The 27,169-nt window shown below is 59.4% G+C and overlaps 9 protein-coding genes across 9 annotated transcripts; 6 read left to right on the forward strand and 3 right to left on the reverse strand.

Annotated features, from left to right (window-relative positions):
• Positions 1-38: 38 nt before the first annotated feature.
• SCHCODRAFT_02126084 (uncharacterized protein) lies at positions 39-1,343 on the forward strand. The gene is made up of 5 exons (XM_050341875.1): positions 39-270; positions 326-389; positions 510-530; positions 580-866; positions 1,043-1,343. The coding sequence occupies exons 2-5, from the start codon at positions 346-348 to the stop codon at positions 1,210-1,212; spliced, it is 522 nt and encodes a 173-aa protein (XP_050197140.1). The 5' UTR covers positions 39-270; positions 326-345; the 3' UTR covers positions 1,213-1,343.
• A 1,028-nt stretch (positions 1,344-2,371) lies between these two features.
• Positions 2,372-2,803, forward strand: SCHCODRAFT_02126109 (uncharacterized protein). Its single transcript, XM_050341876.1, has one exon. The coding sequence runs from the start codon at positions 2,519-2,521 to the stop codon at positions 2,735-2,737; it is 219 nt and encodes a 72-aa protein (XP_050197141.1). The 5' UTR covers positions 2,372-2,518; the 3' UTR covers positions 2,738-2,803.
• Positions 2,804-2,899: 96 nt separating this feature from the next.
• Positions 2,900-3,493, forward strand: SCHCODRAFT_02126111 (uncharacterized protein). The gene has a single exon (XM_050341877.1). It carries the CDS (start codon positions 3,028-3,030, stop codon positions 3,454-3,456), a length of 429 nt encoding a protein of 142 aa, XP_050197142.1. The 5' UTR covers positions 2,900-3,027; the 3' UTR covers positions 3,457-3,493.
• Positions 3,494-3,562: 69 nt separating this feature from the next.
• Positions 3,563-4,571, reverse strand: SCHCODRAFT_02593869 (uncharacterized protein). Its single transcript, XM_050344004.1, has one exon. The coding sequence runs from the start codon at positions 4,527-4,529 to the stop codon at positions 3,996-3,998; it is 534 nt and encodes a 177-aa protein (XP_050197143.1). The 5' UTR covers positions 4,530-4,571; the 3' UTR covers positions 3,563-3,995.
• A 151-nt stretch (positions 4,572-4,722) lies between these two features.
• Positions 4,723-5,282, forward strand: SCHCODRAFT_01259931 (uncharacterized protein). The gene is made up of 2 exons (XM_050341336.1): positions 4,723-5,182; positions 5,238-5,282. Exon 1 carries the CDS (start codon positions 4,787-4,789, stop codon positions 5,000-5,002), a length of 216 nt encoding a protein of 71 aa, XP_050197144.1. The 5' UTR covers positions 4,723-4,786; the 3' UTR covers positions 5,003-5,182; positions 5,238-5,282.
• A 54-nt stretch (positions 5,283-5,336) lies between these two features.
• On the reverse strand, positions 5,337-9,465 carry SCHCODRAFT_02557675 (uncharacterized protein; the record flags this gene model as incomplete). Its single annotated transcript, XM_050343726.1, has 6 exons — positions 8,382-9,465; positions 7,856-8,099; positions 7,536-7,720; positions 6,917-7,010; positions 6,294-6,529; positions 5,337-5,705 (listed from the first exon to the last, which is right to left on the reverse strand). Coding segments are annotated over exons 1-6 (2,163 nt in total), but the record flags the coding sequence as incomplete, so codon positions are not given.
• A 1,584-nt stretch (positions 9,466-11,049) lies between these two features.
• Positions 11,050-16,403, forward strand: SCHCODRAFT_02520825 (uncharacterized protein; the record flags this gene model as incomplete). The annotated part of the gene is made up of 2 exons (XM_003026378.2): positions 11,050-16,125; positions 16,194-16,403. The coding sequence occupies 2 exons, from the start codon at positions 11,050-11,052 to the stop codon at positions 16,401-16,403; spliced, it is 5,286 nt and encodes a 1,761-aa protein (XP_003026424.1).
• A 56-nt stretch (positions 16,404-16,459) lies between these two features.
• Positions 16,460-17,333, reverse strand: SCHCODRAFT_02644549 (uncharacterized protein). Its single transcript, XM_050346396.1, has one exon. It carries the CDS (start codon positions 17,216-17,218, stop codon positions 16,694-16,696), a length of 525 nt encoding a protein of 174 aa, XP_050197146.1. The 5' UTR covers positions 17,219-17,333; the 3' UTR covers positions 16,460-16,693.
• A 984-nt stretch (positions 17,334-18,317) lies between these two features.
• Positions 18,318-27,085, forward strand: SCHCODRAFT_01164471 (uncharacterized protein; the record flags this gene model as incomplete). Its single annotated transcript, XM_003026377.3, has 4 exons — positions 18,318-18,480; positions 18,528-18,611; positions 18,664-24,947; positions 25,572-27,085. The coding sequence occupies exons 1-4, from the start codon at positions 18,431-18,433 to the stop codon at positions 27,083-27,085; spliced, it is 7,932 nt and encodes a 2,643-aa protein (XP_003026423.1). The 5' UTR covers positions 18,318-18,430.
• Between the last annotated feature and the right edge of the window lie 84 nt (positions 27,086-27,169).

Genomic DNA, 27,169 nt, shown 5'->3' on the forward strand with positions numbered 1-27,169 from the left:
CCACGTGGTGGATATGGTCGTGTTCGATTCTCTTATGTCGGTGTCGTATGTTGGCGTTGTTCAAGCTTACCCTTGCCCGGAAGGTCTCTATTCGGTGGAGGCCAAATAATTGCATTTGTGGGCGCCAGTCGTGGCAAGTCGATTGAAGCGGCATTGCCGCAAATCTTGCGTGTGGGAGTGTGGACATTCTCGGTCATCCTTGTTCGTGTGCAGCGTCCATTTGAAACGATTTGGTCGAGCGACGTTATTGTTCTCTCCCAGGCGTGGATGGTACGTGTCTTTTTTTTTCTCTCCACGGCTAACAACGCTTACTCTATTTGCTCAGAATTGCCATGTTGAATATCAATGGGCGATTACGTGGTGACAGAGCTTATAAGCTTCGCCATATCGTCAGTCTCCTCACCAACGATCTCCCCGGACGACCTTCTTACGCATCTTTTCTCTTACGCTACTCACGTCGCTTGTTAACGAACCGCACGTTCACGCCGCATACGTCGAACGCCTCTTAGCGCGGCTGGCCCGGGCTCAAAGTAAGTGATTACTGGCATTATTGGCGTCACATACTGAACTCCATTCCAGCAGTGCACGCTTCAAGCTCTTACTTTGCCTCATAAACAGGACTCCTTCGCCAATGATACCTAATTCGCGCCCCAAACACGGTGTGTACTGCCGGCTCCGCTCGCGTATCGCACCCCTCTTCGCGCGCTCGCGTCCCGCTGGATCTCAGTGCGTCGTATCTGCGGTCCGCAACACTACGGTAGCTCTTAACTCGTCCGACGCCCGGGACGGCGAGTTCGAGGCTTCGAGTGTTACTGCAACGCCCATCAGGAAAAAGCTCCTTTGTCAATTGACAAGGATTAACACAGGTCGGTGTTGTGCTGTGTTCGCCAGGGCTTCACGTGGTTGAGAGTGGTTTGCGCGGTTATCAGAATCTCTGCTGTGTACCAAACAACCATTAGAGTGTGTCTGTTCAGTAATTTATTCTGGGTCTAGTCCCTATCTCGTCTCATCTCCCTCAAATGATTTACTAAGGAGTTTACAGAAAAGCGAAACATGTTACCAAGATGCGGGCCTTGGAGCAGAGGTTGTCGCACAGCTGGGCGCGCGCTAGCACTTAATCGGCGCTCGAATGTATTTCGACTCCCAAATGATTTACGAAGACCGCCCGACAATGTACGAAGTCGCGCAAGTAAATTACTCAAACTTCTGTGAAGATCGAAAGAAATTACTGAACAGACACACTCTATTGAAAAACCAGAACTAACCAATAATGCGCTACAGTCAGATACATAGAGGTAAATTTGATATAAAATGTGGTATAGGTGTCTTTGAGTGAGATATATGACATAGAAAGACTTGCACTGGTCGAGCACATTACTACTTGTCCAAGAGGGGGGTGCTTGCCTGCCGAACTTCGGGAAAAGATGAACACCACGCTCCAGATTGTGAATTGCACCAATGCTCGAGAGTAAGTATGCCACGAGCATCAGCAACGCTCGGCAAGATCTTCAATGGCTCAGACCAGCAGGAAAATGATGTGTACCATCTGATGCTAGGCCAGATTTTTTGGCACCCGCAGCCCCAGGCAAAATGTCGCTTTCAACGCAGCCTGTGGTATGGAGAAGATAGCTCGTACATACCAACACAATTGCTTGGAAGATGGAAGGGGCATTTAAGTAGTACGAATGGCGGCTGACGGTCGGTGGACCGTGCCGGGCTTCCGGAATCACGTGACAAGCCGGAATGAGTCCGGCCGCAGTCGATCTATCTCTTGTCTTCGTCTTTCACCATCTCGATGTCTGCTCGACGTGCGTCGGCCGCCAGGCCGCGCGCTGTCTTTTGCATGCTCAGGCCTCTTCGATGACGGCACTACCTCCACTCAATGTCATGTGCAGAACACGTACAGCAACGCGCCTCCGGGCGAAATCGGAAGTGCTGGGCTGGGCTGGCCCACGCTTCCTGCCCTCCCTTCACGCACCTCTTCGAGCCCAGCCGTCCTCCCCTTGATGGCAAAGCCCTCCGAGTGGCACCCTCGCCGCCGCTACGCGAAATTGATGCGTATCCGCCGCTGTGCGCTCGCGCCGGCTGTCAGGTGACGTGGCGATGGTGACGCGGCATCGCCACGTCACCACGCGCGGAGACCTTGCAAGAGGATGGCAATCGCGCGTGCGCTAGCGCATTTCATGGTCCGCGACGAGGTGTGCTGGCTATAGCACATTTCTAGCCGGCGAGGGCATAGGGGCGTGCACTGATGCTGCCTTCGCGTGGGATGGGTTGCGCCGGCCCGATCCGGCATCTGCCGGCTGAGCGTGCGTGCGCGCAGGCATTCGCATCGATGACCATGCCCGACGACGACAACGCTCACGCATTTGACGAGCGTGCCCAACGTCTGCCGGGAGCGCGCAGCTTGACGGCGCTGATCAGCATCTGCCGGCCGAGCGCGAGCCCGTGAGCAGATGCGACGCGCGCTGCGCACCCTGTGGTATGTGTTTTACATGTCCTCTCGTATCTTTCTCTGATGTGTGTGCTATTCATGCATGTTGCCCCTGCGCTACCAGCCTGCGCTCCACTTCACTCGTGCTCCTTAGGTGGGTGTCCGTCAATGTTCCCATTCTCTGATGTGCACTCTTCCCGCAGGGTTGCGGAGCTGACGTCTTGGCATGTGCTCCGCGAGTTGGACGTGTTGAGCGGTGATCATCGACATCGAGGCCCTTTACACTATCATGACCTATCTTAGAATATCGTATGAACTGTAGTAGAGGTTACCCATTCTCATGAATAGATCACCACTTTTGCTGCCTCACTTGTCAAAGCTCGGTCTGATTGAGGTTAATGTGACCCTGGCCCTCTGGTTATCTTGGGTGTTAAAATTGTTTTTTCAACCTCGGCTTGGTTAATCCTGGTTGCCACTAAAGTGTATATGTCCTATAACTCACAACAGTTCATCAATGTTATGCATGGCTAATTTTGGTCAAATCTGGTATGTATGGGTCACACATGGTGTTTTAACAGCAGAGCTTTTTCCTGATGGGCCCACAGCCTCCAATCACCGGGCATGACCGTATTGCCACGCAGGGTACGACTGCGCAAAATCTTCCTCCGCTGCAGGAAACGCAAGCGACTGCAGTCCAAGTATCGGCCCCGATCGTCGTCTCGAGTCCCTCAACGTCGTCAAATTCTGCGCCGACGCATCCCAGTGCATCTTCTAGTCCCAGCGCGGGTCGCGAGACATCCCAGGAACCTGTTGACTCTCTGAGCCTTCTCCCAAGCGGGAGGAGAGAGAGTCTTCGGGCCATCGTGTGGAGGCTCGTTAGCTCCACGGGGGTCGCTCACCAGTCGAGCGGGAGCCAACACGGAGTGGTCGCCTACTGGCGACGGAGCGGCCTCGTAGAGGCGCGGGAGCGTCAAAACACGCGTCGAACACGCGTTCGCGGCACGTTCCGCAGGCGACGGTAAAGCCGGTCGCTCTAGGACGTGCGGGAGCGCGCGTAGCGCGCGACGCGGGGAGTATCCGCGGCCCGAGGCTAGAGAGCCTGCAAGGGACTTGGGATCGAGCCAAAGGCTGGCGAAAAGGTAGATGGAAGTAGGAAAGGATGATATATTCGTATGTAATGGGCCTTTTAGACCACTACGTATCTAATCTTATCAATCAAGCGTGAGGTAAATACAAAGAAGAGTCCTCGAGCGAGGTGACTCGAGAGTAGCCCTGACCCGTAAGGTCCAGGTCTCCACAAAGCCCCCCACTCTCGAGGTGCCTCGTTCAGCTGCAAAGTCGTGAAGAGATACAAAATCGTGTTTCGTGAGCAGTCGTAAAGCCTTGAAAAAATGGAGGAAAAGAAAAGAAAGAAATGGAAATGATCGCCAGCTGAGACTCGCACCCGATCGCGCTCGTGTCCTCCTGCTGTCCTCTTCTCACCAAGCCCGAGCTTGAGCTTCCCATCCATTGCGACGTTGCCTTGATCCTCGGTGCGCTGTTGCCCTGCGCGCGGCCCTCGCTACGCTCTGGCCCCGAGGATGTGTCCCCTGCGTCTGCCATATCCATGCAGGCTATAGTCTTCCTGGTGCTCATTAGGCCTCTCCCTGTCCGTTGCTCCTCTCCAACCCAAAAGGGATGTGTAACGCGCCGTATGCGTCTGTAGAGGCTGGCCGGCCGTGGATCTATGGGCTGCCGGCCTCGTCGTTCCCTCCTCAGTACTGCCTCCACCCTCTGAGTGGCTTGCTGCGCCTCGCCCTGGCCGTCGCTCCGCTCCGGCCCAGAGGGGACGCATTGCACGTACTACACCTCCCCGGAGACTATGAGGCAAGAACCCAAGGAGGCGTCGCACCTCGTCGGACCCTCCTCGGTGCTGCCTCGAGGACCTAATCCCCCCAGGGGAGCCCCCCCATTCGCAGTGCGCTTGCGGGAGCGTCACGCGAGGGTGCTGCGAATGTAAAGCCGCGGAATTCCCAGACAAATACAAAGTCTTGAAGACCCGAAGCAGTGCGAGGAGTAATTGAGAAAAGGAAGAGACCGAGACCACTCCAACCATCAGGACTGAGTGCGGGCGGAATTCAATGCGTGACGGGTGGGCGGGTGGGAGACGAACACTGAGGGCGGGCCCAGTGCTCAGTAGAAAGGCGTGAAGACAGCCGGCCTTTCGCGCGCGGATCGTTCGCGCGGAACCAGCGTACCGGCCCGGAAAACCCGGCTCATCGCCCTGCCTTGATCCTTCCCCCAGCACGCTGCCTCGTAGTCCGCCCCGAAGATCGCCCCCCGCTTCCCAGCACGAAAGGCGCCCCTCACTCGATGGCCTCGCCTTACTGGAGGGTTTGGGTGCGGGAATCTGCGGGAAGCCATCGATGGGCATCTGGCCGATCTCCCTTCGCTCATACTTGCTCTCCCGGCGCGCCGTCTCGCCAAATGCTACGCCCCCCTCCCGAGAAAGTCGTGGCGCAATGCTCTCGCGACGCCCCCCAGACTCTCTTGGCGACTCCGCAACGTCTTGGGGCCTGTCTCGCGTGATCGCGACGTGACTGGTCGCAGACGCGCAACTGCTGGGGTGGAGGTGCTGCTGGGAATGCGTGCCCGCGGCGATCTCAACGCACGTTGCCGGCTGCCCGGGATGCGTTCCTGCCTGCGTTGTTGCCCTATCGCGCAATGCCGAGGCGAAGGACAGCGGCGAGAGAGATCGCCGCGTAGCAGGTGCGTTTCTCAAGCCCGCCACTCGTGCTGACTTGCTGACCGTCTCTTTATCCAGTACGTGGCGCGTGCTCTTCTTTCGCTTCACGTTCGCGCCCCCCACCGGTATCAGGGCCGCCATATGAAGCTCCTCCGCATGCTCGACTAGCCCAAGCGCGGGCCCGGGAGCGAGCAAAGCGGAAAGTTGCCGCTGAGGTTGCGCCGTCACCAGCATTTTTGACCAAGGTGCGCTTCGCGTGCTGCTCTCCCTTTGCGAGCTGATGTCGAGCTCCGCGCTTGTCAGCTCGCTCGAACTCGCAGACGGCGTGGGGTGCGTACGAGCCCGCGCAACTGTCAAATCGGGCGACTCTGGGAAAGGAGATGGCGATGAGGGCGCTCGTGGTGGAGATGGTGCGTTCTGGTGCACCCATCCCCCTTTGTTCTCGTTCGCGTCCCTCGGCAGCTGAAGTCGGATCCCCACACCCTGTAGCTCCACGTCCTTTCGCGGCGAAGAGTCTACGTCCCGACGAGGCAATTTTTCGACGCGCTCCCTTGTCCATGCGGGACCTCGCGCGGAGATGGGCATCTTTGGTCTTGGTACGTATTGCGCGCTGCTCTCCCTTCGCGCGCTCGTGTCGCATTCAGTGCTTGCCAACTCGTACGAACTCGCTGCTGGCGCGGGAGGCGTCCTTGAGCGAGGTGCGTGTCGTGTCCGGCTTCCCCCTTGCGTGCTAACGTCACATTCCGCGCTCGCCAGATTGTTCGACTTTTCCAATTGCGCGGAGCGCGCCGATTCGTCCGCCTCGGTGCTCCCTGTTGTCCGGAGTTGTTGAGGCCCCTTAAGCTCTCGCCTCCCCCTCTCGAGACGTGGAGGCGCAGCTGCCCGATACATGTCGCGCGCCTCACTTGGCTTGGGCGCGGGCGTGGAGTCGCTCAAAGGGGGACGGCGATGGGAACGCGCGTCTGCGTTGAGCTCATCCCGCGCCTTCAGCAGCCCCCCAGCCTCTGCCCATGACCCCGCGGCCGCCCCAGCTTCCGCCCGCGCAGTCTGGACATGCGCGACTGCCGACGCGGGAACGCTGGCGTGGACGTGAAGGCATCGTCGCCCTCGCGCACGCGAGATGCATGTATGTACTGATTCATCCTGAGGTGCGCGTCGCGTGCAGCGTTCTTCTCGTGCGCTGACGCCGAATTCCTTGCTCGCCAGCTCGTTCGAGTTCGCCAATCTCGCGGGGCCGATCTCGATAAATTTGACTGCAGACGCTGGATTGTGCGGGGAGGGACACCGACGTGGCGAATATGCAGCCAGGAGCGTTTTCGGCCATGGTGCGTGTCGCGTTCGGCCTTCCTCCCGCGCGCTGACGTCGCTTTCTGTGCTCCCCAGTTGATCGAGCGAGGAGAGTTGTCGCTGCTGCCAATGCGCGGCCGGGAGCGTGTTATGCCAAGGTACGTGCCATGCTCTGCTTTCTCCGAGCGCGCTGACTACGAGCTCAGTGCTCGCTGGCTCGTCTAAGTCTGCGAGGCGCATTTGAGTCCATGCGGCTTGCGTATCGCGCCATGCCCGGCACAGCAACGGCGAGGAGCGTGGGGGATGGGGTACGTCTCGCGCGAACCACGCCTGAGTCGATATGCTGATTGACACACAGCCCGGCCATCCCAATTCGCCCGTATTCGTGCTCCCTGCCGTCCCGGATCGTCGCACCGCCATGAGTAATCGCCCTGCCGTCTCCGGATGCGGTATCGGCGTCGTCCAACGACCCCTCTGCGCCTGCACGTTGTCGACTAGCCCGGGCGCGAGCGCGGGACCGCGCGCGGTGAGACACCGCCGCGGCGAGTGCGCGGCCCAAGGCGCCTTCGAGCGAGGTGGGTGTCGTGGTCCTTTCGCTTTTTGTATACTGACGGCGACCTCAGCAAATTCGATTGGCGATGTCCGGTGGCCCGAAGGGAGCGAGTATTGTTCTCGCAGGCGTACGTCACCCGCACAGTGCGGTCGCTCCTTTTGCTCTAATTCGTGCCCCACGCCTTCGCCTTCGCCTGCGGTGACATTCCCTCCAGCATTCGCCAACTCGCCCGGATTCACCATTACCGCGGGACACATCAGAGTCCACGTATCCGCTGTGTTGCGTGATGCCGTGGCCGGAGGCGAGGGCGAGAACGATTGCAGCAGCGAAGGTGCGTGTCGTGCTTGGCTTTCTTTCCCCTCGCTGACGTCGCATTCAGTGCTCTCCGGCTTGTCTGAGCTCGTCGGTCGCGCCGGATGCGCCAAAGCTCGCGCGTCTAGCGTACCGAGCGAGGAGAGTTGTCGCTGTAGCGGGGGACGCTTCCCTGTCCGTGTAGCTGGCATGTCGCACCCAGCCGGCTTGCGCGAGATATCTACTGCTAGCAACTCATGCCGAGGCTTCTGTCGCGTGTCGCTCTCTTCTCGTGTGCTAACGACATCTTTCGTGCTCGCCTGCTCATTCACATTCTCCCAGAGCGCAGGACGCATATCAGTCCGCGCAGCTAGCATGTCACGCGATGCCGTGGGCGATGTCTGCGGGGGAGAAGGTACGTTGTAGCGCTCTTGTCGTGTGCCGACGCTGAGTTCTGTGCTTGCTGGCTGGTCCGAGCTCGAGGATGGTCCGAGGCATGTCCGAGGCCATGCGGCTTGCGCGTCTCGCCATGCCAGGGACGACGACGGTGAGAAGAGTGGCGGACGAGGTACGCATCGTGCAAACATTGCTTGAGTCGACGTGCTAAGGCGCGGCCGTCTCGACTTTCCTGCTCTCGCGCCCCCCATCCGTGAAGCACCGAGGTTCGTGCTCTTTGGTCGCCGCCCAGCCTTCACGCACGGTATCGGGGCTGCCAGACGATGCTCCTGCGCGCTTTCAACCCGCTTGAGCGCGGGAGTGGAGCCGCTCGAAGGGGGACGGCACTGCCGGAAACGCGCGCCCGCGATGAACTCTGTACAGGTCTTCAGCCAAGGTACGTGTTGAGCGCCATTCTCCCTTTGTGTGCTGATGTCGAGCTTTGCGCCTTCTAGTACATTCGCGCTCGTCCGAGCTCGGGCAACCAGCTGCTCGCGCCAAGTCATATTTGCGCCCGTTTCCTGCGCGTCTTCCATCAGCTCGACCATGGGCGTGGGATCGCTGCTATGGAGACACTGCTCGTGCGTGCGCGCAAAGGCGGTCAGCCTCTCGTTCCAGGAGGTACGTCGCGCATTGTCTTCCTTACGCACGCTAACCCCGTTTTCTGCGGTCAGCAGCTCGTTGGAATTCTTCGATGGTGCGGGATGTGTCCGAGTCAGTGCCACTGGCTGATTGCATGGTGCCGGAGCAGGAAACAGGAGTGGCCGAAGAGCGAGATGTGGTGGACAGTCGAGCCGACCTGAGGAGCGAGTGGGCACTGGAATTGGGAGTTGCACTCCATTGCTTGGCGACGCTGCCTCGGACGGCGTGCGTTGAGCTCGCGACCCTTGTTGTGTGGCTTCGTTCACCCTCCTGGCCAGTGCTGAGCTGGAAGATGGATGCTGTGGCTTGACCGCCAGCCTTGCAGCATTGTCTGTGCTGCCTGACCCCTCCTTAGGAGAGCACACTACATCCTTCTGAGGAGGTGCATGGGCTGGCAATCCATGCCCGCCCTCCTCATCCTCTGCCGGCGGTCCTGGCAGAGGCAGGGATGGTGCGCTAGCTCGAGTCGAAGGGTTCAACACAGATGGAGAGCATTCGGGGGTGACGCGGGAAGGGTGTTGTCCCGCCGAGGGTGCGGTAGAGGCTGGTGGACCGGTTGTTTGTTGAGTGGGTTCTGGCTGAGGGGTAGCGCGCAAGAGATCTTCTGCCTGTTTGCGGTATTTACGGTAAAAGTGCACGGCTCTCGCGCACTGCCAGGAAGCCGCGACGTGGGCGAACGAAAGGTCGGAATGACTTCTTGCCTCTCTGAGGGAGCGAGCGTGCTTCGCCATCTCAAACTGGAACTGCCACGCTTTCGGGGCTGGCTCATTGTCTGCAACCGTTGCCCTTACCAACGTATCCAGAACCGGCTGCATCTCCATTGCAAGGACTTCCAGGTAATGCGCAAATTCAATCGCGCTAGCCTTCCACCTCCCCAATCCGCTCTCGTACGAGAAACAACCATCTTTGTCCAGCCTCGAGGTCCAAGTGGCAACTCCGTGCACACGGTTACGCAACGAGTCGGGTTGAATGGGACAGGCTGGAGTATACGCACCGTAGTAAGCACGGTCAGCCACACGCATAAAGCTTCTGCGGGTGATCCCAGACATAGCCAGAAGCACACAATTGCGGAGTGGTCACGGTGCGAGTCAGCTCCCAATACAGGGACGAGAAGGAGCGGAGGTCAAAGCCGGCAATCCTGGCAATCCTCCCGCTCCACCCAGACGGTCCTAGCCAGTCAAAGGTTTCTCGTCTCGATATCAGAGCAGCAGGCAAAGTGTGGGCTGCAGCTCGACTGGGACCCCTTAACGTCCACTTTGTGGAGGCTCGTTAGCTCCACGGGGGTTGCTCACCAGTCGAGCGGGAGCCAACACGGAGTGGTCGCCTACTGGCGACGGAGCGGCCTCGTAGAGGCGCGGGAGCGTCAAAACACGCGTTGAACACGCGTTCGCGGCACGTTCCGCAGGCGACGGTAAAGCCGGTCGCTCTAGGACGTGCGGGAGCGCGCGTAGCGCGCGACGCGGGGAGTATCCGCGGCCCGAGGCTAGAGAGCCTGCAAGGGACTTGGGATCGAGCCAAAGGCTGGCGAAAAGGTAGATGGAAGTAGGAAAGGATGATATATTCGTATGTAATGGGCCTTTTAGACCACTACGTATCTAATCTTATCAATCAAGCGTGAGGTAAATACAAAGAAGAGTCCTCGAGCGAGGTGACTCGAGAGTAGCCCTGACCCGTAAGGTCCAGGTCTCCACACATTGTGGGGAACCTGGTTGGAGACCCACTAGGCATACTCTCGAGTCACGCTCGCACTCACACTTTTTATTTTGCTCGTCTTTTACATGAACTGTAGATTAGATTAGATACATCGCAGGCTGCAAGGCAGCCTGCCGCATTAGGAAGAATCATCTATCTCTACTCTTACCACCGTCTGCAGCTCGAATCAGCCTCCTCGGAGAGAGGCTTTGAGCAGCAGGCACCGGAAGGGTCGCCTCCCGCCTCGTCGTAGAGTATCACTCCGACGCGGGCACTCTCTAAATCGATCTCACGCGCGCGCGTCGTTACACGCGCACTACACGCTACCCGAGCGCTTCCGCGCCCGACTGTCGCCAACGGGCGACCACTCCGCGCTCGCTCCTACCCACTCGACTGGCGAGATCCCCACTCGCGGGCCCAGAGCTCCCGCAAAGTGGACACTGTGGGATCCCAGTCGAGTGTTCCACGTCTACAACTTCGCCCGAGCGACACGTGTTCGACTCCCGCCTCTCGCCGACTCGCATACCCGCCATCGTGCTGACGAGGCGGTCCCCAAACTCGTCTCTGCTTGTACAAGCGCTTTCTCTGCTGTATTACCCTAGAGAGTAACGCTGGTTCGCGGTTACCGCGAGCGGGCTAGAGAGGTTGGTCGGGTGATACACCCGGCGAATCCCTCGACTCTCACCTCAATACAACATCGTCTCTTCCTCGACCTTTGCTCCATTGCGCGCTCTCCCCTCCGGAAAAGGCACGTGCTCGACGAGTGACGATTGGCTAGCGGATACCGCGAACTGTCTGGACGTCGGCGACGCGGTTACCGCTGAACGGACGTCCAACTCTCGTCGAGACAGCTCAACATCGTGCCTAACCTCCGTGCATCCGCAAACCCACCTGATCAAGCTTTCTCGTGCTGTCATCAAGGCTTGCGCTCGGCGAGCATCCTTGCTTCACACCGACCAGGCAGACTGGCTCTGAGCTAGTCGGTACGCAATGAAGGATGGGTTGCGCAACTCGGACTTCGTTCGCAGCAATATTCTCGAGGATGTCACGATTCGCTTTGAATGCACTAGATTCCACGCACATCCGGCGACTCCTTACATATACTCGTCGCTCTTGAATTGCCTCAAAAAGCTCAAACGAACCGATCTGTCCGAGCACGCAATTGATCTTGGTGCACAAGCGCCGTATCGCTACCGTTATGGATTTCCGAGGAATATACAGCTTCTGGTGGGCGCAGTCAGGGACGAGGTGCAAAGACTGCTCAACAAACTCGTTCTTGCGACAGCAGCTAGCTTGGACGACCAACCGGCAGCATGGCAGTTCGATGCGGACTTCTCGGTTATTCGGACATTCACAACACCCCAGTCCTATCCTGCTGCCCGAGCAGCAGGTTGTATGTTTATCAACCAGTGTATTGTGGCAATCCGAAAATACCAGGAATACAGCGAGCGAGTCCGGAGGATATTATTCTCACGGCCGTTGCTTTTCCCCGCGGCAATCGTAGGAGTCCCGCTCGCGCAAGACGACACAGCTTGCCGGTACCACGACAAGGAGAGTTCGGTCGTGAGTGGAGAAACTAAGTCGGCGGATGCGACTGGCTTCCCTACGGGGCAGTGCCGCCGCCCGCGAACGGAGGCGGCGCTATCCAAGGATGTTGCTGGTCGCATCACGGACGTCGATACAGCCAGCTTGGATGAGGAGGAGAAGCGCTTACCCCTCCAATCGTACCCCAGCAATGCTCCATCGCGCTCGTTGCCATGTTCCAGTGGGATCGATCATCAGGTCATCGCTAGCTACCCGGAAAGCGGGAGCTCTCCACATGCGCGAGACTCATTCGGTCAGCTAGGGATGTATCCCGAGGGGCAATCTTCGTTAGTCTCCTCTGGAATGGATGTCCAAAACCGGAGCTCGCGCGACACGGAGGAATACTCGCCTCGAGACACTGAATTGGACTCAAACGCGAGGAATCATCGTCTCTCGGAGGCACATCGTCAAGCTACCGCCCAAAGTGACTTAACGCGCGTGCGCGCTGGGGGGCAGACAACAGTCTCGTCTTGTAACGACGGAAAACCCTGCCGTGGACGTGATGTTGAGGGGAACATACCTCAGCTCGTTGACCGCGATGCCGTCGCAACGACGAGGAGCTCCTCATCGTCCTCAGCTGTCAGCGTGGCGTTATCTTTGGCTCCGACCGCTGCCTGCCATGCCACGCAAGGCTCGACTTCACCAAAGGGATTTGGACGAACAGACTCAGCCGCTCCGCCCTGCTCGTGGGCGCACGTGCCGCCTGACTCGTCCCGCACTTCAAGCCACGATGCGAAGGCTCGGAAGTCGCAGACGAGCGACGTCCCGGCTGGCAAAGAAGAAATCCAAGGTCGAACGAGCAACTCCTCCCAAGTGTTGAGTTTGTCCCCGAGCGGCGAGGACACGCTGAGAAACACCCCTTCCGCACCGCGCTCTCGCCCGGGGAATCCCTCTCGAACGCGAGCGGATGATCTGTATCAAGTTGTCGCCAGGGACCATGTCCAGCTGCGAAGTGAGGAAGGCGTCGCCTGCAGATCTTCGGCAGATGCGCGCGACTCGACAGGTGTCGCGCTGCCCCGCCGATCTCGCGAGAAGCCGACAAGCCCGAGCTCTTCGAGTGGTACTCCCACTATGGTCAAGCCACACGTCGGAATCAGCTCGCATAGCTCGCACGACACGCCAGAGAACTCACCTCAACGCGCCGAACACGCTTGTGATAATCCCGCGCAGTTTTCGGACTCGGAGGGTGGGTGCCGCGCTCTGCGAGCAAGTCCCGACAGCTTCTCGCCATCGCCTTCCTCCGCGCCTCGCATCCATGCAGCTTGCGAGATGCCTGACAGGACGACCTCCAATGGCCCGGTCGCGCACAGCAGCCAGACCGCTTCGTATTTGCACTCTGCTTCTGTGCCGCTCGTCGCTCCTCTCCTTCAGTCGTCTCACCGTGCAACCACTGGAAGTGGTCCCGATAGTGCGAATTGGCGAGCGCGTAGGCGGCCAACGACCTTGTTGCTGCGGGAGGTCGGCACCATCAATGCTGACGCGCAAAGCGGGAGCATTGACGAGCATGAGCGAGCTTCCCAGGCCTTCGATCTGAAAGTGGACGTCAATAGATCACCCAGTGCATGCGGCAACGAGAAAGGCTCACCTCGAAGCGCCGAACGTGACGGTGACCATGAGAACGCCCCGCAGTCTCGGGACTCAGAGGGTCAGCGCCGCGCTCTGCGAGCAAGCCCTGATAGCCTCTCGCCCTCGCCTACCTCCGCGTCTCGCATCCAGGCAGCTTGCGGGACGTCCGACAAGACGAACTCGAATGACTCGAGCTTACACAGCGGCCAGTCCACTTCGCATCCGCGCTCTGCTACTGTCCCATCCGCCGGTCCTCCATTTCGGTCGTCTTATCCGTCAACGTCTGAAAGTGGTCCTGGTAGCGCAAATTGGCGAGCGCGTGGGTGGCTGAAGGCCTCGTCACGGCAGGAGGTCAGCGCCGTTGTGGCTGACTCGCGAGACAAAAGCATCAGCAAGTGCGAGAAAGACTCGCCTCACGGAAGTCCTCACCGCCCACACTGGGAGGCGTCAACTCAAGCTCTCGCTCAAGACCGCCCGCAAGTGTACGCTGGGGGGCAGGTGTTAGCCTCGTCTCGACGAGACGGCAAACCCGGAAGCTGGCACGACGCGGGGAAGTGCTTACCACAGGACACCAAATCAAGTACCGCCTTGACAGTCCTAGACCAATCACTTCGCGCTCAAACTATGGTCAAGCCGCGCACGCGAATGAGCTCGCATAGCTCTCTCGATGCACCGGAATGCTCACCTCCGAGCACCGAATGCGACGGTAATGAGGAGCCCGTGCAGTTCCCGGACTCGATTGGCCAGTGCCGCCCTCAGCGAGCAAGCGCTGGCGGCCTCTCACCATCGCCCTTGATCGCATCACGCTACCATGTAGCTCGCGAGCCGCCCGATGAGTCGACCTCAAACGGCTCGAGCCTATGCGGTAGCCGGTCGACTTCACTTTCGCACTTTGCTACGGTCCCGTCTGCCTCTCCTCTCCCGTTGTCGCCGCCATCTGCCGCGTCGCGCATCCTTGGGGCTCGCAAGCCACCAGACAAGACCTCAGATCGCTCGAGCGCAAACAGCTGCCAGCCCGCGCGACGGAGCCACCCTGCTAGCGTCCTGTCATCCATCCCTCTCCCTCGGTCGTCCCGCAGGCCTAAGGGAGCGAGCGAACCGGATAGCGCACATTGGCGAGTGCGGGAGCGGCCAGACGCTCTCAAATTGCCGCTGCGCGAGATTGGCGTGAATTCTTGGGGCGCGCAGAACAGAGAATGGCTCTCACCTCGACTTGATGTTGCGGACACCGCCGCGCCGAGCACGTCGCGGCGTCACTTTCACGCGTTTAAGCGCGGACATGTCCTAGAGGACGGCGCAAGCGATCTGAAGCGCACACATGCTGGGGGGCAGACAGTGTTCTCGTCCTGGAAACACGTCAAGCCTCTGAATGCACGTGGAGGGAAGAGGGAGTCACCACAGCTTACCGCATCGGACACTGAGTGCCAACGCTCGCCGTCCTTGGAGCTCAATCAGGCAATGCCTCCGACAGGTGGCAGAGGAGACCTGGCGTTATGTTGTAACGGCCGAGATATCGGGATTTTGCACGCTGAAAAGCCGCCGTGCGTCACATTGTCGCGCAGCGTGGACGTCCTCGATGCTCTAGCCCTAGGTTGCGCTGCGTTCCCGGACGTGATGCTGCGACTTATGGGAGAGGTTAGCCTGATAGACAAGGACAGAGGATGCGTCGCAGGCTACGTACAGCGCTTATACAACGATCCTGGGGGGCCGGCAGATGTCGCATCTCCAGGAGATGGTCATCTCTCGGACGCGTACAGCATTTCGTCACCCTCACGACTTCTGGTCTGCCGCTCCCTTTGTCAACCAGTAGTGCGCGCAGAGAACTCGAGGACACACCACACCGTGGACAGGCGCGTATCCTTCGAAGTTCCCGTCGCTTTTGCTCTGGTTGGCCCGCAGAGTGCAGAGCGGGACATGTCAACTCGACTCGCAGTTCATTCGCAAATTGGTGGCGACACGTTCAGAGAGCCTATGGACAGGATCAGAATCTATGGCAGGAAGGACGGCACGGCAGCACAGGACTCACCAAGGTGCAGTGAGTCCGCCACGTACAAGAGCGCATTCTCTACGACTGGATCCCACCTCGAGCTTCGATCCGCGTATGTACCTTCGTCTCGCCGTGAATTGGCGCTACGCGTGGGATGCCGGCTGCCCGACATCCGCGAGATGACCCTAGGGCGGAAGCAGAGCGCAATTCAGCGAACGCATCTGGTCTCCTCGCCCAGAGCGACGCACCTTCGTGTTCCGCGATGGGAGATGCGCGTCATGACTCGTCCGAAGACGGGGGCTGGGGGGACAAGAGAATGCGGTGCACAGAACGGCGGTGAAATTGGTCAGCGCGAAGGCCTCGGCAGCGGAGCCTCTTATCGACGCCAAATCAAGGGTGCACCCTCTAAGCTGAGCGGCGTACACAAGCTTTCGAGAATCAGCAACTCACTTCGAACGACGCGAGACTACTCACCTCCCAAGGTAGTCATCATTTCCTACACAGTTTCCATGACGTATCGATGCTGTCTGGTCGTCAGTCAAGACTTTCCAGCTACGCTTCGACGCGAACCTCGTCGATACCCCCACTGCACGCGGGACACAACGGGCGCCCAGCAATCGTGCCTCGCACGAAAAGCGTCGCATATCTCTCATATCTATCCATCTCGATGTTCAGGATCCGACGCAGGCAGCGTCGCGCGGCGTGGCACATCGACGCTGGTCAAGCACCGCATCAGCAGGCGTAAAATGCCTACGGCGCGCGTCGCGCGCGCGCTGTTGAGCATCGGTCGCTCATCAAGAGCGATACGGAACTCCTCACCTCAAGATGTCAGCGCGCATGCTAGTGTCGGCGGGCGACTCACAAGAGCAACGGAGGCGCCAGCTCTATCACTGATCCTGACTACCGTAGCGGAACAAAGCTGGCGGTTGGTCAGTCGGCCCCTTCCGACCGTGCTTATACACGCACCGCGTTCATCCCCTAACCGCGCGCGCCCCAGGAAGGCTACCGGGCAATCGAGACCGCCCCCGTTGTCTCCCTTATGCCGCGACTTGCCTCGTCCTGGGAAGATGCGCGTGTACTACGAAGCGCGGCGATCCGAGTGGACTCAAAGCGCGCGCCCGAGGCTCTTGTGGTGGATGACGGTCAGCCGCCGCCAGACGCCCCCCCTAGCCTTTCCACCCGAGCAGGAATCTGGGGGGCAGGTTAATCTAGAGTATCGCGCGGTATACGACATACTGTGCGCCCAGTATATGCCGCGACATGGACGGTACGACACACGGCATATCGACGAGCGCCTCAATCAAGAGCGGAATGTCGGCCCGAACGGCCCGGCGGCCCCGTCGTCTAGCGCTTGCAGCCTCCGTCTTGTATTTTCCCTCACCGCCACACCCTCTCTCGCGCAAAATTCGGCCGACCCTCCCTCCCACTCTATTGGAGTGCCTCGCTTCCATCTCATACGCCTCAGCTCGGCTCAACACTTACGACGGAAATCCTGCCTCACGCCCACATCTCTTGCCGCGGTACATTTGGCTTGTCCTTCCAGCGGGCTTTACATTCGCAGCACACCCCCGAATCCCCGAGTCTGCACTGCGAATGGGGGGGCCCAGGGGGAGGTACTCCCCTCTGGATGCGAGGAGGGAACGACGAGCAGCTTGGCAACGGCGCGGTGGCTAGCGGGACGCAGCCACTCACTCGACAGAGGTGCGCCGTGTTCGAAGGAGTTTGGAGCTTGTCTTGTGATTGGCTTTCCGAGAGGACGACAGCCGAAGAGTAACGAAGGCTGTCGACGCATCGCGAAGCGATGTCAGAGGCTTCCGACACGCTTTCGGACGAGCGTAGCGAGGACGGGCTGCGTGCTCCTTTGCGTCGTACCTGGCGAATCTCGAGCTCTTCATATGAAAGCCGACCCCGGAGCGGACAGTGAGACATAGTGACAAGCAGCGACAAGAAGACCGTCACATAGCAGCCGGGCCTAGCAAGGCAGCGCTCATGCTGTTCCTCATCGAGCCGGTCCGAGGGCATGTGTATGCACTCGGAGCTCTTTTCACGCACGTACATTCACGGAGACACGACAGAGACTACGCGAAGGGGGAAATTTTCCTTTTCCTTTTTTTCGTTCCATTTCGGCAAATTCCTGATGCTACTTACGACTGGACGGCTTACAATGCTTACTCACGCACCTCGAGAGTGGGGGGCTTTGTGGGGAACCTGGTTGGAGACCCACTAGGCATACTCTCGAGTCACGCTCGCACTCACACTTTTTATTTTGCTCGTCTTTTACATGAACTGTAGATTAGATTAGATACATCGCAGGCTGCAAGGCAGCCTGCCGCATTAGGAAGAATCATCTATCTCTACTCTTACCACCGTCTGCAGCTCGAATCAGCCTCCTCGGAGAGAGGCTTTGAGCAGCAGGCACCGGAAGGGTCGCCTCCCGCCTCGTCGTAGAGTATCACTCCGACGCGGGCACTCTCTAAATCGATCTCACGCGCGCGCGTCGTTACACGCGCACTACACGCTACCCGAGCGCTTCCGCGCCCGACTGTCGCCAACGGGCGACCACTCCGCGCTCGCTCCTACCCACTCGACTGGCGAGATCCCCACTCGCGGGCACAGAGCTCCCGCAAAGTGGACACTGTGGGATCCTAGTTGAGTGTTCTATCGTCTACGACGTCGCCCGAGCGGCACGTGTTCGACTCCCGCCTCTCGCCGACTCACACACCTGCCATCGCGCCATCGAGGCGGTCCCCAAACTCGTCTCTGCTCGCGCAAGAGCTTCCTCTACTGTGTCTCCCTAGAGAGTAACGCCGGTTCGCGGCTACCGCGAGCGGGCTAGAGTGATCGGTCGGGTGTTACACCGGGCGGATCGCTCAACTCTCAATTACGATCTCTCCTCTTCCTTCACGCCTCGCTTCATTGCGTGCTCCCCAAAGAAGCACGCACACGACGAGTGACGACTGGCTAGCGGATACCGCGAACCGTCTGGACGCTGGCAAGGTGGTTACCACCGAACGGGCATCCAACTCTCGTTAAAGCGCAACTCCGCAGCGCGGCGCAACAGGGCGCTGCGCCACACCCCCACGAGTCCATTACTCAACGAGTGACGGCTGGCTAGCGGCTTCCGCGAACCGCCTGAACGCCTGTGAGCGGTTTCCGCGAGCCGGCGTTCAACTCTCGTTGAAGGAGGGCCTATATTGCATCAAAAGGTTTCCAACACACCTGGACCTGGGGAGAATGGGTGCTGCACCTCCCGATGCCGACTTCGTCCGCAGCGATATCCTCGAGTACGTAGAGGCACGTTTCCAATGTCGTAGATTCCATGCCCATCCAGATACCTCATTCATATTTTCCTCGCTTTTGCGCTGCCTCAAGAAGCTCTCAAGATCCGAATACTCAGCACACGTGGTGGACTACGGTACTCAAGTGGAGAATCGCTATCGTCATGGATTCACGAAGGATTTCCAAAGGCTAGTGCGCTCGGTCATAGCTGCAGTGCAGAGGCTGCTCAACAAGCTGGTCGTCGCAACAGTGGAGGACTTGCAAAGTAGTCGGACAGCCTGGCAGTTCGACGCGGATGGCTCGATTTATCAAGCGTTTACCAGACCTCAGTCCAGCACTCGAATTGCCGTCACGAGTTGTATATTTTCGGGGCGGTGTATCGTGGCTATTCGTATGTTCGAGGAGTATCGGGACCAAGTGCGTGAGATGCTCCTCTCGCGCCCCTTGCTAGCGCCTCCATCGCCTGTCGTGTCCGAACCAATCGAGAGTCCCCAACGGACAGCCCCAGCGGCACCCAAGAGCGCAGAAAAGGGTACTGGTCGGCGCCAGGATGGAGCGCCTATCTCCCCGGAATCCTGCCATTCATCGCGCCCAGCCGCGCGGTCCTCGTCTGGAAAAGATGCCAAATCCCAGGGCTCGGGCGACACGGTAAAACTCCTGCCTCAAAATAAGGGATTGGACGCGAAAGCGGAAGATCTTCGCCCACACTTGACAATCCCTCGCCGCGCTTTAGCGCAAGGCGACCAGATGTGCATACCCACCGGCGGGCAGACTGCAGTCTCGCCTAGTAAGGATGACGAGCCAATCCGAGGGCGCGATGCTGAGAGGAACATACCTCGAGTCGTAGATCGTGAGGCCGATGCAATGACAAGTAGCTCCTCGTCCTCTCCAACGATCAGCGTGGCATTTTCGTTGGGTCCGATTGCTGCTCGCCACGCTGCACGAGGCTCGGCTTCACCAGAGGAACCTGGACGAAGAGACTCAGCCGCTTTACCCTGCTTGTTGGTGCACGCACCGCCTGACTCGTCCCGCACTTCAAGCCACGATACGAAGGCTCGGAAGTCGCAGACGAGCGACGTCCCGGCTGGCAAACAAGAAATCCGAGGTCGAGCGAGCAACTCCTTCCAAGTGTTGAGTTCGTCCCCGAGCGGCGATGACACGCTGAGGAACACCCCTTCCGCACCACGCTCTCGCCCGGGGAATCCCTCTCGAACGCGAGCGGATGATTTGTATGAAGTTGTCGCCAGGGACCATGTCCAGCTGCGAAGTGACGAAGGCGTCGCCTGCAGATCTTCAGCAGATGTGCGCGACCCGACAAGCGTCGCGCTGCCCAACCGATCTCGCGAGAAGCCGACAAGCCCGAGCTCTTCAAGTGGTACTCCCACTATGGTCAAGCAACACGTAGGAATCAGCTCACATAGCTCGCGCGACACGCCAGAGAACTCACCTCAACGCGCCAAACACGATTGTGATAATCCCGCGCAGTTTTCGGACTCGGATGGTGAGTGCCGCGCTCTGCGAGCTAGTCCCGACAGCTTCTCGCCATCGCCTTCCTCCGCGCCTCGCATCCATGCAGCTCGCGAGATGCCTGACAGGACGTCCTCCAATGGCCCGGTCGCGCACAGCAGCCAGACCGCTTCGTGTTTGCACTCTGCTTCTGTGCCGCTCGTCGCTCCTCTCCTTCGGTCGCCTCACCGTGCAACCACTGGAGGTGGTCCCGATAGCGCGAATTGGCGAGTGCGTAGGCGGCCAACGACCTTGTTGCTGCGGGACGTCGGCACCGTCAATGCTGACGCGCAAAGCGGGAGCATTGACGAGCACGAGCGAGCTTTCCAGGCCTTCAATCTGAAAGTGGACGTCAATAGATCTCCCAGTGCAGGCGGCAACGAGAAAGGCTCACCTCGAGACGCCGAATCAAATTCGAACGTCGTAAATTCTCACCGCCCGCGCTGGGAGACTTCTGGTCAAGCTTCCACTCAAGGCTGTCTGCATTTGAGCGCTAGGGGGCAGACAGTGGTCCCGTCTTATAACGGCGTCAAACCCCGCACAATCGAGGCGAACAGCGCACCTCTCCAAAACGACTCGGGCCAGGACAAGATGACGAGCGGCTCATCGTCCTCCACCGCCTCTGGGACGGTGTTGTCTTCATCCTCGACCAACGCTCTTGTCGCGCGAGGCTCGCATTCACCCAACAGACCTGGACAAACGGACTCAGCAGCTTCACCCCTCTCGATAGCGCACACCTCACCTAACGCATCTCGCTCCTCAAGCCGCGAGAAGAAGGCTCCGAGTATGCGTGACATTCACTCCCCGGCCATCCAACAGGTCGAGTGTCAACCGAGCAGCTCCTCCCAAAGTTGTGTCCTCTTCCCGAGCCATGAGGACACGCTAGCAACGGCACCTTCTGCTTCTTCTTCAGCAGCTCGCGCGGTCAATTCCCCAGGAGCGCGAGCCACGGAGGCAGTCGATATGGGTCAAATTGTCGCTAGGGGCAGCAAGCAACAGCAAAGTGCGGACTTCAAGGGGTCAGGAGGTGTCAGCGCGGTCGAGGAGGAAAAGGGTGAAGGCGTATCCTGCAGAGTTTCACCAGAGGTGCTTGACTCGAAGAGCATCCCGCAGCCCGACCGATTCTGTGAGAAGTCACCAAGCTGCGACACTTCGAGTTGTGCTATGCTCGAGACGCGGACACGAATCAGCTCGCATAGCCTGCGCGACACGCCAGAATACTCACCTCGAAGCGCCGAACGTGACTGTGATCAGGAGAACACCGCACGTTCACCGGACTCGGAAAATCAGTACCACCTTCGCCGACCCAGCTCTAACCGCCGCTCGTCATCGCCCTCCTCCATGCCGGAAAGCCATGCAGCTCGCGAGCGGTCCGACCAGACGACCTCAAGCGGCTCGGGTACACGCAGCTTCTCATTCACTTCGTATTCACGCTCTGCCACTGTCCCGTCCGCGGCTCCTCCCCCAAGGTCGTCTCGCCGTCCAACGTCAGGTAGTGGTCCCGATAGCGTGAACTGGCGAGCGCTTGGGCGGCCGACGACCTTGCCGCTGCGAGAGGTCGGCATCTTTGATGCTGGCTCGCGAAGCAAAAGCGTCAGTGAGCGCGAACAAGCTTTTGAGGGCCTCAATTTAGAAGAGGATGACATTAAATCCCTCGATACAAGCGGTGAGGAGAAAGGCTTACCTCAAGACGCCAAAGCGGATGCGAACGTCGGGAATTTTCACCGCTCACGCTCGAAGGCGTCTAGTCAGGCGTCGGCACAAGGCTATCTACGCGTGTACGCTGGGGGGCGGATGTTAGCCTCGTCTCGACGAGACGGTAAACCCCAAAGCTCACGCAACACGGGGAGGTGCTCACCGCAGAGCACCGGATCGGATACCATCACGACAGCCCCGGACGATTCAGGTTGTACTCCTGCTATGGTCGAGCCGCACTCAGGAATCAGCCCGTGTAGCTCTCGCGACTTTTGGGAATGCTCACCTCGAAGCGCCAAGGACGATGGTGGCAGGAGCCCAGTGCAGTTCCCGGTCTCAAATGGTCAACGCCGCGCCCGGCGAGCAAGCGTTCTCGGCCTTTCGGCCTCAACGTACACCGCCTCGCCCATGATTGCGGCTCGCGAGCTGCCCGACAAGCTCTCAGACCGCTCGGGTACGCACAGCTGCCAGGCCGTCCAACTTCAACACCCTGCTCGCGTCCCAGCCACCGGCCTTCCTCGTCGGTCATCCCGCATGCCAAGGAACACGAGCGGTCCTGAGACGGCAGATTGGCAACAAATCGTAAGCTCCTTTCGCAACGACACCACTCCGTGCGGCTCGCGAGACAGAACATGGCTCTTATCTCGACTCGACGCCGCGGACACCACAGCGCCCAGCGCATTTCGGCTTCACTTCCACGCTTTTAAGCGCGGACGGATTCCTGAGCCGCTGGAGGACAGCGCAGGCAGTTTGAAGCGCGGGTATGCTGGGGGGCAGGCGGTGCTCTCGTCCTGCAAGGACGTCAAGCCCCTGGATGCGCGCAAAAGAGAGAAGGACCCATCACCTTTCACCGCGTCGGATGTTGAGCACCAACACTCGCTATCCTCGAAGCCCAATCGGGCGATGCCTCCGGCATGCGGCGGGGGAGACTTGCCGCTAGGCTGTAATGGGTTAGACGTTGACCAGGGTTCCTCTTGCTCACCAGACAGTCCACCGCTCTCGTCCGCGCGAGAAGCGGAGGTGATCGAACCGACACGTGAATCAGGCTCGAGCACGGAGGACGATGTCAGATTGATCGGCAGAAGAGGGCACGACTCACCTGGCAAGCACTCGGTCAATGCGTACAGTGAAGAGAACCACTCTCCTCGCCTTGCCAAAGCAGATACCACTCGGAATTTGGGACACTGCACGCACGTGCGCGACTCCGAGGAAGAAGTGTTCGCTCTTCTCTCGATGCGCGGACCACCAGAAGGGCGACTGAGCGACAACGCGGGGAGGTCAATAACGATGCTGTCTTGCGTGAGTGGCGAAAAGCTCAAGGATTACCATGAATGCGCGCGCTTTGTCCCGGTCCTCCGCACGCGCCGTGTGCATTGCGCGTCTCCCGCAAGCGCGCTGAACCCGCTTTGGAAGGATCGCGAGGTTGCTGTACCCGATGCGTGGGATACTTATCTGCCGCGTGGACTGCCGGACAAACAAGCGGGTGGAAATGTCGGGGTCCTCCATGTCGGAAGGCCAAGCACAGATGCGACTCCGCGACCTGGTGGAAGGATCAGCTTGATCATTACGGATGGAGAATGGACCATGGGCTACACACTGGACTTTTACAATGATCCTGGGGGGCCGATACGCGTCACATCTTCAGTGGACATCCATCTCTCGGGGGTCTGCCAGGCTCAAGCAGTCTCGCCGCCGCATGCCTGCCTGTCTTTGCGCGAATTAGCGGCGCACGTCGAGCGCGCGAAGGAGGCGCCAGGCCGACCTGAGAATGGTGCACAACCGGTCGGCGACACGTACGCGAGTTCGGGGCGCGAACTCGCGCACAGATTCCATCAAGGCGCGTACAATACCTGCGAAAAGAGTCATGGCTTTTTCGGTACAGGCAAGGCGGTTCGGGACTTAGCAAAACGCGGCGAGTACGTGTTGCGCAAACGGCGCAACAATAACGCGCTCCTTGATGTTCGCATTGTGCCGCACACGAGTCAGTCGCCACTCCGCGCGTTCTCCACGGCCAGGTCAAACTCCGTACCTCAAGCCTCCCGCGCTCGCTCATTTTCCCGTGCGCTGGCACCGCTCATCAAGTGCCCGTTCTCATACGCAGGCGAGATTGCTCTTATCTCTGAGGCGAGCATGGGTGAACGATGTCGCCAGCTCTTCACGCGGGAGAGGACGTACCTTCTCAGTCCACGGAGGGAGATGACCGCGCCGATTCGCGCAGAGACGGAAACTGGGGGGCCGACTAATTGCAGCCGCCGGTTCGACTGTCCGCTTCTCGGGCCTAGCGGCGCGCGCAAACTATCGTATATCAGCAACTCATCCAGAACGATGCGAGGCAACTCACTTCAAGATCTCGTCCCAGCTCGCCTTGCGGCGGAGCCACAGGAAGTACGTTCTCGAGCGAATCTGCCGTTTTTCGTGGCAAATCAGCGCTGTTTGGCTGCCGGTCATCACTTTTCGGCCGCGCTTGTGCACAAACTTCAGCAAATTCCCCTCCGCGCGCAGGCCACGTCAAATGCTCACCGATTGCGCCCCGCCACAGAGGAGCTAGTCGCATTCCATCGCTACCCATCTCGATCCTCGGGGGTGTACACATGTAGCGTAGCACCGGGCTACGAGTCGATGCCGCCCATCGGCAGACACTCCAAGTACCTGAGGGTTGGTTGCCGCTGGACAGTCTGCATGGTCTTCTCGCGCAACCACGATGCTGGGGGGCTGATAAGTCAAGAAATCCGAGCGCGATTCGACATGTCTCGCACACATCGGGACCACGACGGCAAGGACGCGCCTTGCAGTATCTGGGCAAGCCAGTGCCACTCAATCGCGGTATCTCGGCCCGGCGACGCCGATGCCGAGCGCCAGCTTCGCGTCTCCCCCATCGCTCTTCGCAGTGCCGCGTTCCATGCGCGCGATCGTCACCAAAAACCTTCCGCCCGCCCCATCCACCGACTCCGCTCCCAGATCTGCTGTCTATACCCGGCTCGGCTTGGCTCGCTTCCCTCCGCACTCGCGTTCGAGGCGCAATCGTCTGCATCTTTCCCGGCAAGCTCGCGGACGATATCCAACGGTGTTTACATTCGCAGCACACCCCCGGGATCCCGAGTCTGCACTGCGAATGGGGGGGCCCAGGGGGAGGTACTCCCCTGCGGATGCGAGGAGAGAACAACAAGCATCTCAGCGTCGGCGCAGTGGCTAGCGAGACGCTGCCACTCACTCGATAGAGGGGCACCGCGCTCAAAGGAATCAGGGACTATGCTAGCGGATGTGATTGGCCGTACGAGAAGACAGCGGCCGAAGGGTAATGATGGCTGTCGCGCGTTGCGGAGATATGTGAAGGAGGCACGCCGGAGAGAAGCTGTCGGCATATAGTGCATGCAGGTTACCGAGCGCAGCGAGGGCAGGAGGTCCAACGGATGGCAGAGCACGACAGGCGGCGACCTCAAGATATCTGCTCACAGTTGATGGAAGGTTCCGCAATACCTCGGTCGAGTCCATCCGTGGACTTGGGCTTGCCTACGCGCCATCGCTCACCTGCGTACCATTCACGGAGACACGGCAGAGACTGCGAGAAGGGGGGAAATTTTCCATTCGTCCATTTTCTCTTCCTTTCAAACGGATTCCTGACGCTGGTTATGACCTGACGACTTCTGACGTATACTCACGCACCTCGAGAGTGGGGGGCTTTGTGGGGATCCTGGCCAGAGACCCCATCCGGGTACTCTCGAGTCACGCTCGTACTAGTAGGATTTTCTTTCGCTCGTCTTTCACGTACATTTTAGATTAGATTAGATACTTCGCAGGCCGCAAGGCGGCCTGCCAGATTGGGAATAATCACTATCTCTACTCTTACCATCGTCTGCAGCTTGAACCAGCCTCCGCTAGGAGAGGCTTTGAGCAGCAGGCACCGGAAGGGTCGCCTCCCGCCTCGTCGTAGAGTATTACTCCGACGCGGGCACTCTCTTATTCGATCTCACGCGCGCGCGTCGTTACACGCGCACTACACGCTACCCGAGCGCTTCCGCGCCCGACCGTCGCCAACGGGCGACCACTCTGCTTCCGCTCCTACCCACTCGACTGGCGAGATCCCCACTCGCGGGCACAGAGCTCCCGCACCGTCTACCTGCTGGAACGGAAGGTCGTTCAACAGCGCCGGCTGGCGCTCCTGCCTGGGTGGCGGAGGAGCAAGCGACCGACGAACCCCGGACGCATCGCCTACACGCCCACATTATGCTGCCCCCGGATGACAAGGATCAGGCCTCTGGTTGCGCCATTCAGCCTGAGCCTCGTATCGGGCTTCAGGATAACCATTCGAACGCGGTCGACGAGGGACCGGCGACCGATGTCGATGCTGATAACGCCGCTGACTCTGTTCCCCTGCCTGCTATCCCTGAGGTGTCTATCATAGCCCCGACCCTTTTGGACCGTGAAGACGAGGTGCTTCCCAGGCGCGATCCCGCGGCCCCTCCGGCGAACTCTCGACCTCTTATAGTGGCGGCCCAGGAAGCTCGACTCGAGGACGCCGAAGAGCAGGATGGACGAGCGACGGGCACCGACGTCGGTCCTGATGATGAAAGTTCTGCGTCTGCCGCGGATCCTGCTTCCCCAAGTCCGCCTGCAGAGGATGGCTTCATCGACAGTCCCGAATCCACCGCCCCGGCTGCGCATGTGCAGGCCACGACCGAGGACGACCCCATTTGGACCCTCGTAGGCTGCCGTACGACCAAAGAGCTCTGTCCGGGAGCCCTCCAGCTCGTCATTGACGCCGGCACTGACGGCGAGGTCGGCGATTGCCAAGTCCTCCTTCGCGCGGACTTCAACGAGGCGATGGAGCGGCTTCCCGGGATCTGCGAACCCCGGAAGATTTGGTTGTCCCAGCTTCATTTGCGCATCGGCAGGGCTCAGGATCGACAGGGAGAAGATACGATGCTGAGGGTTATGCGCTGCCTCAAGCCTTATCTGCGCTTCTTCTCTGCCGTCCATCTCGACCTAAAGCAGGAATGCGACGTCGACCTGGACAGCTCGGGTCGATTCACTGAATTTTCCCACCTGCTATCCTTGCGCATAGAAGGACAGGCGAATCTGAACCATTTCCTATCTTTTCCGCTTCACAACCTTCGCTACCTCGACATCAAGGTTGAATTGGATTCCTATAGCATCTTGAAAATCATAGACCTTTCCAAGACGCTGGAAGTCCTGACGCTGGACTACGCCAGCGAACATTCTGCGGGTGGTACTCGTCCTACGAAGTCGCGGACGCAGGGCGTGCGCTTCCCGCCAGCCATGTTCATCACGACAGATGATCCTAAGGAGCTGTTCACTGTGGACCCCAAACCGGGTTGTAGCCACCCGACTTTTCACCCGATGAAAGCAGTAAAAAGGCCCATCAAACCGAGTGAACTCAAGGAATTTTAACCATAAGACACGGTGACTCGAGTAGGTGAAAGCACCCTGACAGCAGGGTGAATTGATGAGTGAAAGGAGCCCGGTGAGAACCCG

The sequence above is a fragment of the Schizophyllum commune genome (assembly GCF_000143185.2).
Source record: "Schizophyllum commune H4-8 unplaced genomic scaffold SCHCOscaffold_16, whole genome shotgun sequence".
NCBI classification, from domain to species: Eukaryota; Fungi; Basidiomycota; class Agaricomycetes; order Agaricales; family Schizophyllaceae; genus Schizophyllum; species Schizophyllum commune.

What these genes read in the sequence shown, in the direction of transcription:
- SCHCODRAFT_02126084 (XM_050341875.1), top strand. Translation starts at nt 346, where the DNA reads ATGGGCGATTACGTGGTGACAGAGCTTATAAGCTTCGCCATATC. An exon ending in CTTATAAGCTTCGCCATATC is followed by an intron (nt 390 to 509) that starts GTCAGTCTCCTC and finishes AACGCCTCTTAG; the next exon opens with CGCGGCTGGCCCGGGCTCAA. An exon ending in ATTGACAAGGATTAACACAG is followed by an intron (nt 867 to 1,042) that starts GTCGGTGTTGTG and finishes AGGAGTTTACAG; the next exon opens with AAAAGCGAAACATGTTACCA.
- SCHCODRAFT_02126109 (XM_050341876.1), top strand. Translation starts at nt 2,519, where the DNA reads ATGTGTGTGCTATTCATGCATGTTGCCCCTGCGCTACCAGCCTGCGCT.
- SCHCODRAFT_02126111 (XM_050341877.1), top strand. Translation starts at nt 3,028, where the DNA reads ATGGGCCCACAGCCTCCAATCACCGGGCATGACCGTATTGCCACGCAG.
- SCHCODRAFT_02593869 (XM_050344004.1), bottom strand. Translation starts at nt 4,529, where the DNA reads ATGGTTGGAGTGGTCTCGGTCTCTTCCTTTTCTCAATTACTCCTCGCA.
- SCHCODRAFT_01259931 (XM_050341336.1), top strand. Translation starts at nt 4,787, where the DNA reads ATGGCCTCGCCTTACTGGAGGGTTTGGGTGCGGGAATCTGCGGGAAGC.
- SCHCODRAFT_02644549 (XM_050346396.1), bottom strand. Translation starts at nt 17,218, where the DNA reads ATGCCCTCGGACCGGCTCGATGAGGAACAGCATGAGCGCTGCCTTGCT.